This window comes from Danio rerio, chromosome 2 (genome assembly GCF_052040795.2).
Source record: "Danio rerio strain M-AB ecotype USA chromosome 2, GRCz13ab, whole genome shotgun sequence".
Lineage (NCBI taxonomy): Eukaryota > Metazoa > Chordata > Actinopteri > Cypriniformes > Danionidae > Danio > Danio rerio.
Genome location: NC_141022.1, coordinates 23,953,538 through 23,966,162, shown reverse-complemented (window position 1 = coordinate 23,966,162; position 12,625 = coordinate 23,953,538). Strand labels below are relative to the sequence as shown.

The 12,625-nt window shown below is 36.7% G+C and overlaps 1 protein-coding gene across 6 annotated transcripts; it reads right to left on the bottom strand.

Moving 5' to 3' along the window:
- Positions 1-1,165: 1,165 nt before the first annotated feature.
- On the bottom strand, positions 1,166-11,618 carry olfml2bb (olfactomedin-like 2Bb). 6 transcript variants are annotated; one of them, XR_015478425.1, is made up of 9 exons: positions 11,218-11,618; positions 10,222-10,488; positions 9,792-9,899; positions 8,008-8,169; positions 5,598-5,787; positions 4,567-5,007; positions 3,913-4,089; positions 1,613-2,704; positions 1,166-1,564 (listed from the first exon to the last, which is right to left on the bottom strand). XR_015478425.1 is itself a non-coding variant. In XM_087240705.1 (8 exons), exons 1-8 carry the CDS (start codon positions 11,353-11,355, stop codon positions 2,106-2,108), a joined length of 2,082 nt encoding a protein of 693 aa, XP_087096831.1. In that variant the 5' UTR covers positions 11,356-11,618; the 3' UTR covers positions 1,166-2,105. The 6 variants fall into 6 exon arrangements, 4 of the variants coding, with proteins under 4 accessions (XP_087096831.1, XP_087096832.1, XP_087096833.1 ...); XR_015478426.1 differs by having other exon boundaries at positions 4,567-5,004; XM_087240705.1 differs by having other exon boundaries at positions 1,166-2,704.
- Between the last annotated feature and the right edge of the window lie 1,007 nt (positions 11,619-12,625).

Here is a 12,625-nt window from a genome sequence, read left to right as displayed (position 1 = left end):
ATATAAATATTACAAATATAAACATTAGGTAAGCATGTTACATTGTAACCCCTTGTCCTAACAACACGCTAGGTGATGAGATTTGCAGTGATAAGTAATTTGGCTGTTTACACCAGACAAAACCTGACAGAAATGTAAATACAGCTATTCACAGCCACAGAATATGCACTAACTCCCGAAATGGTAAGATTTATAGTTTAATACACAATAAACCTCTAACATTATTAAGTGTACATGCTGAATCACTGATATGTGTTGGTTTTGAGTCACAGTTCTAAAGTTCAATTTCAAATGGTTTATTTTATTTTCAAGATCTGAGGTGAACTATCTGCTGCTGCTTTCAGTAGTATGGCAATAAATGTCATGTAAAATGGCATTTAAGCTCACATTGTTAGCATTTAACACTGAATAAAGCACATGAGGTTTACCTGAGGTGATTATTTTCAGCTTTTTGTTGTCCACCTGCAAAAAATAGAAGCTGATTGATTTCTAATAAAATTTGAGGTGTTGGTTAGAACAAAAACTCCACTTCTATCACGTGCTATTTTTTTTTAGTTTGAACGCGATTAAAATCAGCCTTTAGGCTTAACTATCAGACTCACTCCTTGGTCCTCAGTCTGGCAACCTGCACTTGCGTTTGTTTTGATCTAGGAATGCAATACCTAGTTCAACCACTTGGTGTTAAACTTACATACTGCACCTTTAATCAGTTCTCAATTTTACTTCCATGGTAGTTGTTGTACTCTTTGACTCTGAGCTCTTATACTTTGACTCTAATAAATATTGCGCAAGGCATCGAACCCCAAACTGGTCCCCGGGCAGCCTACTGCCCCATGGCCTCCGTGTTCACAGGTTTAAATTGCTTTGGATAGATGCATCCATATTAAAATACCCCCCCCCCACCCCCCACCAAAAAAAAAAAGGATAAAGCCTCACTCTTATTTTTGATTTTATCTTTGTCAAATGTATTTGCACAATTTTAAGAAATGTTTTAAAAATCTTAATTGGTATATTTTTGTCAGCATGGTCTTAGGGTGATCTAATTATTTTTTTAAATGTAAATCTTTAATAGCAAATAATTATAGTATAGAATAATTTTAGAAAGAAAAAAGTAGCTGCATTTGGTTTAAATAACTTTTCAGATGTTATTTTCAATGAAATGAAACAGGTTTAAACAGGTGTTCGTTTATTTTTAGATTTAGATTAAATTCATTTTAAATTACATTATATACAGTACAGTACACTTTATGTAAGCAGTGAGAACCTTGTCATTAAAACCTAAATTATAATTTTACTCCTTTGAGAAAAAAAAAACATCAAATGAAAGCAAATGCAAAAACATGCAGCAGACAAAAAAATAAGGCATGGTGAAATATCCATAAAATATTTGTCATGTAGACTGATCTACAACCCACTTAGACACATAATCCATTGACTATTTTATACAAGAAGTGCTGCAAGCAGTACTTTAATAAAGTGTTAGATTAAATTACAGTTCAAGAGTTCATACTTTGCTGATGATTGGTTTTAAAGCATGTTTGGCATGCTGTTCCGAGAGAGAGCCCTGAGCTTATAAGATCCTCGAGCCCGGGCCCCCTCTCATTTGTAGGGCGAGATTGGAGTTTGAGCTCTGGTAGATCTCGAGAACTTCCCTGCTGTTTGTAGCTAATGAACAATTAGGGATTGCTACGAAGAGATAACTACTTACTAGGAGCATGTCTATGGTGCCGATTTGGATTAGACAATTAACTCAAGTCATGTGTTATTGGATAGTGGGGGAAAACCTACGCGAGCACGGGGAAAACATGTACACTCTGCAAAGAAACGTTGACTGGCTTGGTAAGGACTAGAACCAGTGACATTCTTGCTGTGAGGCAACAGTGCTAAACACTGGGCCGCCGTGCTGCCCATCTAGGAAAGGAGAAGCAGTAGGGGTGGAAGGGGGTATTCTTCAAAACTAAGATGACTGTGGTATGGAACTTATTTTATTTATGGAGACTTAGGAATTGTCTGATTGGTAAATCATGAATCGGCTAATGCGGGACCAGCCGTGATCAATCAAAAGCATGTGATCCTCTCGAAATGAGTCTATAAATAAACTTCACTTAATAAGCAAATATTACATCATAGGTCACTTGATGACCATTGTCCCAAGCATAAAGCATACGTTCCTTAGGGTTATAGTCAATCTGTGTGGTGTAGGTATAGTTGTTTATAAAAGGGAGTCGAGGAATCATTTGGGTATGTGTGTGTGTGTCGAACGCATAAGAAATATTGGCATGTGTGCGCTCAAAACTGTCGACGGCGTATAGTACACCGCAGATGACAAAGCAGTTTCCATAGTAGTTTCTCCTTAGACCTGTCCTCCAGCTCTTCTCTTTCTGTAAGTCAGAGGCACGGAGTTTGCTCAGAATGATCACCTCCTGGTGAAACCCCTCGTCATCCAGAGCTGGGTACACCAACCATAACCCACTCTCATCCACACTGAAGTCAATATCTGAATGTCCTCCCCAAGTCCAAGGGGCCTCCTCCTCCTCTAATATTGCGTCATGAAGGGTGGTCCAGGCTGCAACATACCGGAGACGAAGATCAAACCTGATTATATCACGAGAAAAAGCTCTATTGTAGAAGAAAGAGCCACTGTAGACGACATGGCCAGTGCCAATCCAGTTATAGGGGAGTTTGTAGGAGTTGCTGACCTGCCCTATGAGAAAAAGAAAAGAAATCAATGTCATGTTTTAACATAATAGAAAGTTTAAGTTTAATGATGATCCAGTTTTAAGTACGAATGGCTGATGTAAAACTGATGTGTCGAGACAGTGTCAGCATCCCGAAGCCCAAGTGTTTCGAAACACTTCACTGAAGAATGATCTGAAACACCCAGGTCACGTGATTAAGGTGATTTGAAACACCCAGGTTACGTTACTAAAGTGTTTCGAAACACCGGGTCATGTGACTAAAGCGATTCAAAGCATTGATCATTTCAGAAGCTTTTCAAGACCTGGTGGATTTGCATTTAACTGACAGGGTCAGTCTTATGTAGCCTAGTGGGCTGTGCTTGTGCACAGAGTAACTGTGCTGCAAAAAAAGTTTGAATCCTGACTTACAAATACTCTGATATTATGATTTAATGTATTTTAATAATGTTACTTTATGTAACATTATTAAAATACATATTAAAAACACAAGACATATTTATTCACAATGTGTTCATTCGGATGTCAGAACAATGTTAAAACAAAGCATGTTACAACAACAGAGCATTTACAATCTAATATTTATAACTGCATCACCCTGGATTTGAACCCATTATCTCTGCATGCTAGTCTGGAACTCTCATCGCTCTGTTAAATCACTTGAAACCTCAACTCTTTAACGTGTGGTTTAATACATTAATTTGCTTAACTGTTTCTTTGCTAAAGATGTTCCAGAGCAAAGCATTAAATAAATGATCACTAGATGTCAATGTAGAGACAGGTTTTCAAAACGTTTCGAAGCTTCAAAACATTTGTTTCGACTGTTTGAGTGTTTCAAGAAGCCTTGCTCTGCCCACCACTAGTTTCAAGGGACACTCTTCCAAAAGTATTAGGGCAGCTGTATGTTTACTTTTATAGGCTTCATGCTATGTTAGAAAATGGATATATACTGGGATGAGAAGCTCTCTCCTTCAGCAGGATAATGCACACTGCCACACAACTAGAATTGTTTACAAAATGGTTGAAAGACATGATGAAAAGTTCTGGGTGTTGCTTTAGCCTCCAAAGGTCTCATGCCTCAATCCAGATAAGCATATGTGGCATGTGCCGGACCAACAAGTATAGTCAATGGTGGATCCTCCCTACATACAGTATGCAGTACTTTAATCTATAGACCAGCTAATTGCTGCAGTTTCTATTTTAAAGTCAGAAGTACCTTGTTTAAAGGTGTCAATGTCACGGAATTCTAGAAGCTGGTTCCCATAGTAGTAGTCGCTCACATAAACAACTTTTCCATTGCCTTTGGGGTCTTTCATCCAAGCACCTTCATTTTTGCCGTATTTGTTGTGGGTAACAGGATCAGAAATGCTTGCTAACGTGTCCTTGCAGATCCCTGTAAAAAACAAATGGAGTTGACTTGTTACCATGAGCAGGACCATACCTCACTTTGCCTTCTTATCCAATCACCTAAATTTATTTAAGGCAGATCAGCCCTCTAGCACTGTTCGTCTCGTTCTCTCGAACCCACCCTTCCTCTATTTTCTTGTTTCCCACAATCCCTATAACCCTCTCTTCCCTTCTAGGTTGATTTGGGGGATCCTAATCACTTTACCAAAATATTAGAGACAGTACCCCCACTTTGAGTCTCTGGGAATCATCGTAGGATGCCCAATCAACCTACCTATTCATTCATCATTCTCTGACTTCCATTCCTCCTCCATCCCTTTTCATCCCTATAACAAAGACTGCCTCAAAGTGTGGTGTGGTCCATACTGGTGAAAATCAAAATGTATAAACCGCAGGGCATGCAACCTTTCTGATGCCTTTAAAATTAATTTTCTTCAAAATCATTATCTGAAATCAAGCTTACCATGATCTTTAGTCTTTGAAGTTGTTGTGCTTTTTTGAGTCGTAACTTCATCCCAGCTAAGCTTGAACTTCTTTATGGGCACTGTAACACTGGCCAGCTGTTTTGGCACCACAAGAGGAGTTGCGATAGTTGTTGTGTTAGTGCCTGGTGTCATTGTGCTAGTTGAAGTCATCGAGGTTGGCATAGTTGGCCTTTCTGTTGTAATTGTGCTTGACATGATGGCTTTTACAGTCTGTCCTTGAGTTTGCTTTGTCACATTTGACATGCGTGCAGTAGTAAAGTTCTGTGTGTTGAGGTTGATGGTGGGGGACTGAGTCACTGTCACAGTAGCTTCAGGTGTTGTAACAGGTGTATTCGGCCCTTGCTTATGAAGCTGATCTTCAATTATTAAATCCACTGATTCATCTCCACTCACAACCTCATGTGCAACTGTGGCACCTACTGAAAAAAAACAGTTTTACTTTACCACAGTTTTCTGATTTTCTTCATTAATATTAACATTAATTAACATTTTCTGAAATAAATCCACTGCAGCATTTCATTTGAACATGTCAATCAAAGTACTCATAGTGTAGACCAACCCTGTTCCTGGAGATCTACCTTCCAGCAGAATTCAGCTGCAACCTTGGTCAAACACACCTGTCTTTAATTTTTAAGTGTTCCTTTGGATCCTACTTAAGCTGTGGTCACACTGCACTTTTCGCCCCAAAAACTTCAATTTATACGCATGTGACTGCGGCAGACAGGAAACGCAAGCTTGTGCGTTAAGTTTCCCATCTCGCTGTGTTCGAAAGTTCAAGCTTGGTGAACTCTGACCAGTAAAATCGCATCATGTGATTGAGTTTGACCAATAGAAGATCAAAACGTGACCTCTCTATACTCTCTATACATGGATGACATTTACACCTGCGCTTTTCTCGATCAGAAAAAACACATGAAGTGACCAGCTGTGAACAGACCTTAAGTACAACCTTGGCTTGTCAAAACTGACTAGTCTTGTTAATGCTGAAAATGTGGTGTCAGACACTCACTGCGCTCTTCCCCCTCACTGTCCTCCATTCTGTTGGCCTTGTAGAAGGTCATGCTCTTGAGGCTCATGTTCTTGGCATCTGCTTTGGTCTTTGCAGGTTTATGTTGCTCCTCCTGACCCTCAGATTTGCTTTTCTTCAGCACAGGCTTGCTGGGGCCCTGATTCCCAACAAACTTCTCCTCATATTTCTTCTGGCCAGGAATAAATTGTCTGTTAAATTATCATCCTCTCAAATGTATGTGATTAGACAGATCATTCTGGCATCAGCTAAGAAGCATTAATTGTCTTTTTCCAAGCCACCCACTTTGTGTCTAAATAAAACTCTTGCATGAGATGAGGGGCAATTTGTGGGTATTATTGAGCATGATGTGGGAACAGTTGCATACTATAGATGTGATTAAATATTTCTCTGTCTCTTCCAAACTAGCTGGAACAGTGCATTTGAACACTGTTTCCACTAGGCAGGAACTGGTGGTGGCTTTGCCCTTTGCATTAAAACTTTCATGAGAATTATGCTTGCAGAATGGTGTGTTTAAAGAGATAAAGTGGGGGGAAATAAGTATTTAACGTGTTATGTTTTCTCCCAAGAATATTTCTCAAGGAGCTGTTTGGAATTGGAATCAAATTGAATAAAATTTTGGTAAAAACCTAAGCAAAACAAACATAAAAGTTAAACAAAACAAAAACTATCTGAAAAATTATTTTTGTGTAATAACAATGTAAGGACTCAAACTAGTGAAATGTATTTAATACTTCATATGAAAGGCTTTTTTGGTGATGGCAGCTTATAGGCGCCTCTTATATGGAGAATAAAGTCTCATGAATTGCTCAGGTGTGAGTTTTTTCACACGTTTCAACAGAGTGCAAACACCTTCAACATAGGCTCATTCTGAAAACGTAGTCCTGCTGACATTTCTGGAGACCGCGTATTACGTAGCCTGAGGTATGTATGGCTGCATTTCATTTTTTTAAGCGAACGCTACGGGGCGGTATGACGACGTTCCTTTTGGCGCTTACCTCAGAGTGGAGGGCTTTCCCGCCGCAACCAGTTTGTCCGGTTAGCTTGTCGTGTATGTCGGCGGACTTGAGGCGCAGAAGGGATTTGACCACGACAACGATGTGGACCGGGTTCAAGTCTGGGGAGGAGCGGTTCCAGAAATCAGGTAAGACAAAAACAGAATCCAAAAAATAAAAACGAACGAGTGAACAACAGGGTGAGAATGTGGTAAAATCCGAAAACGTGGTAAAAATCAGACGAGGGCTTTTCTTTTTCTTGGCGGCTTTTGTAAACCATTGGCTGGGTTTAGGGAATTAAGCGGGCGGGCAGGTCAATCGTGGGTCGTGGGTCAGAAATGTCAGTGGGACTATGTTTTCAGAATGAGCCTGGGTTGAACATCTTGATGCTTCTGTGGATTTCGTCTATCAAATCTGATCTTTATTTTTTTATTTTCTATTTTATTTAAGTCAGGTAATTGGCTGGGCCATTATACAGCATGCTTTTCTTTCCCTGAAAAAAATTAAGTTTTGTTTTGGATCATTGTCTTGCTGAAATGTCCACTCTGGTTTCATCGTCATCATCCTGGTATGCAGATGCTGGACTGAAGCAGCTAATATTAATTTACACTGATGAAGGGCGGAGGGTTGCTGAATAACTACTGAGAGATTTTATCTGCTGCCTGGGTTTTCACTGCCTTTCTTCACCTCCCTTCATTCATGTATTTAATACTTTTTCTTTGCATCATTTCATTTTATTACACATAACTTCGTTTTGTTTTCTTTGCATGTTTGGATTTCTTCCATTGTTACCAACATCCAGTGAAAATGTCAAGTCAACAGCACCTTTAGAAATATGTTTTCTGAGAAAAAACTGGTGTTGTATGCAACACTTATTTCCCCCACTGTATGTTCACCAAATATGAAATCAGTTAGTCAGATATGAAAACTGGCCGTCTAAAACGTTGGAAATTGTCCGCCAAAAGTCATTCAAGTCTATTCAATAAAAATTTGAAATATTTTAACTTCCATCATTACAAAAACACATTGAACTTCTTCAGAAGACATACATTAACAATGATGTAACAATGAAAATTGCTACTAACCAACACCCAATATACAGCATAGAAAAGCCAGAATAACATTTAAAACTATTCTAACTGTTTGTATCATTCTATCGGCGTAAAGATGAAAAAAGTCATATACACTGAGGGTGTATTAAAGCTTTTGAGGGTGAAATAAATTATGTGGTCATATTCTTTTTGGGTGAACTCTTCCTTTAATGTTCTACTAAAGAAATGTCACCTACATATTGAACAGCTGAAGGTAAGTTAATTAACAACAAATTGTCATTTTTGGGTGAATACTTCCATTTAGGCTCTTCTAAAAGATTGTGCTAGAATATACTGCATCTGTACCTCAGTGTGAGCAAAAGCCGCTGCTGCGTTCTTCTGCAGTGAAGGCTCCAGCACACTGAGACGTTTCTTCTTCTCCTGTCTTTGGTTGGAGCGGGCCCCCTTCCCCTGCCCCTTTTCACCTTTCACGCTCACTTTCTCCTTTGTCAGGTTTCCGGAAAACGACTGTAAGGAGAACGTAAACACAATAGAGGACCATGGGTGGCAGTTCCGCCCAACCACCTGAACCCAATTCCCCTTTGTCCAGTTGTGACATTTGAAAGCAGACAGTGATTTCTTTTGCCACAGTAATACTGAAAAGCGAATAAAAAGCACATTGTTGTTTTTAGGCCATGGTATAATCAAAAATAAATAATGAGACCCCCTGTTATTTTTCCCTGATGTACCATGACTGGATTTGCTTTCCTGTGATTGTGCTGAAGTGAAAAGTTTTTTTTTTTCTTCCCTGTGCATACAAATAAAACTATTTAGAGTAAATCTTGTTAATTTAGTGATTACTCTATTCTCATTTGAATACATTTAGTACAATAACTATTTAAACACAATATTTAAGGATCACAGTGCATCCCCAAAATACTGATAATAATTGTCACTTGAAATCTTAAAAGAGCATTCCACTTTGCGCCTGCTGCACCAAGGGTACAGGAGCTAAATTCATTGATTATTACACAAAAATGAGAGTATAGTTCCTAGTCATATGGACATTAAAAACGCTTAATTTTCTGTCTGTCTTAGTACACTGCAACTACAGAAAAACATGCTTTAAATATAAAGATTTTGAAAACAAACTTTTAGAATTTTTTAAGAAAGATGCTTATAGTCTAATCTCTAATACAATTCAATGATTTATGCTATGCTAAGCTAAGCTAAAAGTGCTCCCGTAAGACCCAGAAATCAGCTGAATGGATCAAAAAATGTTAAAACTCAACAGTTTAACTTTAGGGGAGTTGTAAAATGAGTCTTTTCCAAAAAAAAAAAAAAAAGCGGAGTGTTTCTTTAATACAGGGGTCACCTGGAGGGTTTCTGGAGGGCCGGTGTCCTGCAGATTTTAACTCCAAACCTAGTCAAACACACCTGAACAAGCTAATCAAGGTCTTACTAGGTATACTTGAAACACCCAGGCAGGTGTGTTGAGGCAAGTTGAAGCTAAATCCTGCAGGGACACCGGCCCTCCTGGACAGAGATTGGTGACCCCTGCTTTAATACTTTGACCCACACTTTTGAGTTTTGCTTATTTGAGGTCAAGACGTTTTTGTAAATAACTAAAAATGAACTAAAAATGTAGTACAATCATAAATTATTTTATTAAATTTAATTCTGCTATTAAATTTTTACATAAATATAGCCGTATATTCATCCGATATTCACGCATTCGTTCATTCATTCATTTTCCTGGGCTTAGTCCCTTTATTCATCAAGGGTTGCCACAGCTGAATGAACTGCCAACTTATCCAGCATATGTTTTACACAACGGATGCCCTTCCAGCTGCAACCCAGTACTGGAAAACACCCACACACTCTCAGTCACACCCATACACTATGACCAATTAAGTTAATTCAATTCACCTATCTCGTATGAACTTAGTCTGTGGGGGAAACCGGAGCACCCAGAGGAAACCCACAGGAACATAGGGAGAAGATGCAAACTCCACACAGAAATGTTAACTGGACCAGCTGGGACGCGAGCCAGCGACCTTCTTGCCACCCAATATTCACCCATATTTTGCATTTAATTTATTTTATTTAATTAATTAATTCAATGTCACCTTTGTTGATTTTGCACTCACTTTTTCGATATTATCGACACGTTCCAGAAGTTTTGTTGTGACCGAGTGAAGTTTTAACAAATCCATCCCATAGAAAGATCCCTCAAGCAGGTCCATTATGTTTGAGAGCTGAAAGATCAATCAAGACAGATAAACTATAAATCCAAGAAAATTATTTTATATTACATTTTGAAAATGACTCAGTGATCACATTTTAAAAAGACAGTTCACCCACAAAGTTAAATCCTGTTGAAAAGGAGATACTTTGAAGCATATTGAAGAGTTGAATAGGGTTTATTTATTTTAATTTTTTTTTTTTTTAATTCTGGGTGAACTATGTATTTAGTAAAGATCATAAGCATGAGATAGGATTAATAAAAGTTATTTAAAGTATAATGTTGCCTAATTTACATACATCTACATGATATTCCACGATACGCCTTGATTTTACCTTGATATCATCTTGTCCTGCCTCTTGAAGCTTCTTAAACCTGAAGTCTCCCTCACAGGGGTTCAGGGCGGATGGAGGGGCAATGCAGGCACACTTTTTGCAGTTTGGTCCTGCAGTGACCGTCTCTACTGTGTAGAAGTCCTCAGTTTTGGCTTGGCCTTCTTCAATACGCTTACATGCACTCCTGCTCAGGGGCCTGACTACACACTTACACTGACAGTCTGAACCCTCAGACAGAGTCTTCACTTTATCATAGTCCCCGATCAGCTGTGACAGTCAACAATGAAATCTTTATTTATAAATTAAATAAAATAAATAATTTTCATTTTAAGAAAATGTTTTTTTTAGATAATTATAACAATAATAATATAATAAAAGAAGGAAAAGAAGAACATCAATAAATAAATAAATAAATAAATTAATTAATTAATTATAAGAAGATCAATAACAACGACAACAAACTATAACAATAATAATATTTTTCTTACTGTTAATATTATTTATTATTGTTATTATTATATAAATTGGTATCAATTATGATTGTTTTAGCTCTTTTTTCTTAAACATCTAAAACTTTGCTTATGTAGTTATGAAAATTGCTTAAATATATTTATATTATCATTTTTATAAGAACCAAGCATAATAATCATCATCATCATCATCATTATTATATTTATATTATTAATAACATTATTATTATTATTATTATTATTGTTTTTATTATTATTAGTTTGTTGATATATTAACTATTATTAATTGTTGATATTAACAGAATTTTTGTATTAATAATTATATATACAGTACATTATACATTTCTATAAAAATCTAGCACAACAACAACAATAATAATGATAACAATAATAATCAATTCTAAATAATATGTTTGATACATAAAATAATATTAGTCTATAATATAGTTATCTTGCCGAATTCCATTAATAATAATAAGTCATATGTTCATGCAATAATTAGCTTTCAATAATCAAGAGCAATTACCTGTGTGAGTATGTTTTCTTGATTGTCCATCTCATCTTCTAGTGTTGCGCGGTTGTCTGTATTGTCAGTTGCCTGCTGCTCCACATTGGCGCGTGTCAAACAAAAAACACAGCAAAAAATATATAACAGTAATCCCATTATGAAGATTCCTCAAGAAGAGCTGCAAGAACAATCTCAGTTAGATGTTACTCTTCTCTGTCCGACCGTCCCAGAAAAAAAAATTATTATGTAATTTAACCTAATGTAAATACTTTCACATGCCAATCAACTCTATTAATCAATGAATATGCAAAAATTGTCCCTGATGACGTCAAAACAGTCCTAGATTAGTGGAAAGCAGTGCTCTTGGCTTTTTCAGATAGAGAGAAGACCTTGAGTGAGATGGAGAGCCGGTGATGAATGGATGATGATATGTGAAGGTTTGCTGTTTGACCAGGAGTCAGTGGGCAGAGAAGAAAAGGAGGAGTTCAGTCATCTGATCAATCACATAATCCCGCGCTTTTCAATGCACATGTGCCACACAACCAAACCAAGAGTAGAGACGTAAGTAAATGGTAATAAATATGTCACCAGAGGAGAAATTTAAGGTTTTTGAAGAAACATTTTATTTTTATTTATTTATTTATTTATTTATTTAGAAAAAAATAACGGGGATATACTTGATAAGATGTGAAAATGGTGGACATATTTTGTTATAGGAAGCTATTTTATTTTATTGATTAGTTTTTGTGTGTATATGTGTCTACATGGATAGATTTCCTCCTCCTGTTTTTTTTTTTTTTTTTGTAATGCTGTAAAAAAACTTGTTGTTTTTGTTATAAAGATTTAATATATATATATATATATATATATATATATATATATATATATATATATATATATATATATATATATATATATATAAAAGAAATATGTTAATATATAGAATATATTGGTATAAATATAAGGATGTACCCTGGTAAAAGTATGCACATTTTCTATGTGGAAATTAAATATGACAACGTGACGATTACGTAATTGATCGTTTATGGTTTTAGTTGGTCTGTTGAAGCTAAAATACACGTGGCTGTATCATAAATGCTGAATTTGTGAATGCAGCTAGTGTCGCAGAATCGCACGTGAAATAGAGCTCTCGCGCCATCTGCTGCCGTTTATATTCAGTGCAAATGGGAAATGTAAACGTGCAAATGCCTGAGACTAACAAACTATTATGAAGACAGACTGCTTGTTTTTTTTACTTGGTTATTAAATACTGTGTAATGAGAGACATATTTCTTTAACCATCAGAAATTAATAGACATGCCATCAATTTCATTTTAGGATTGTATAGGCCTACAGTAATTGATAAGGGGCAGTTGTTAAAACTTTCAGATAAACAAAGGGTCAAATACACAATATTTAAAGATTA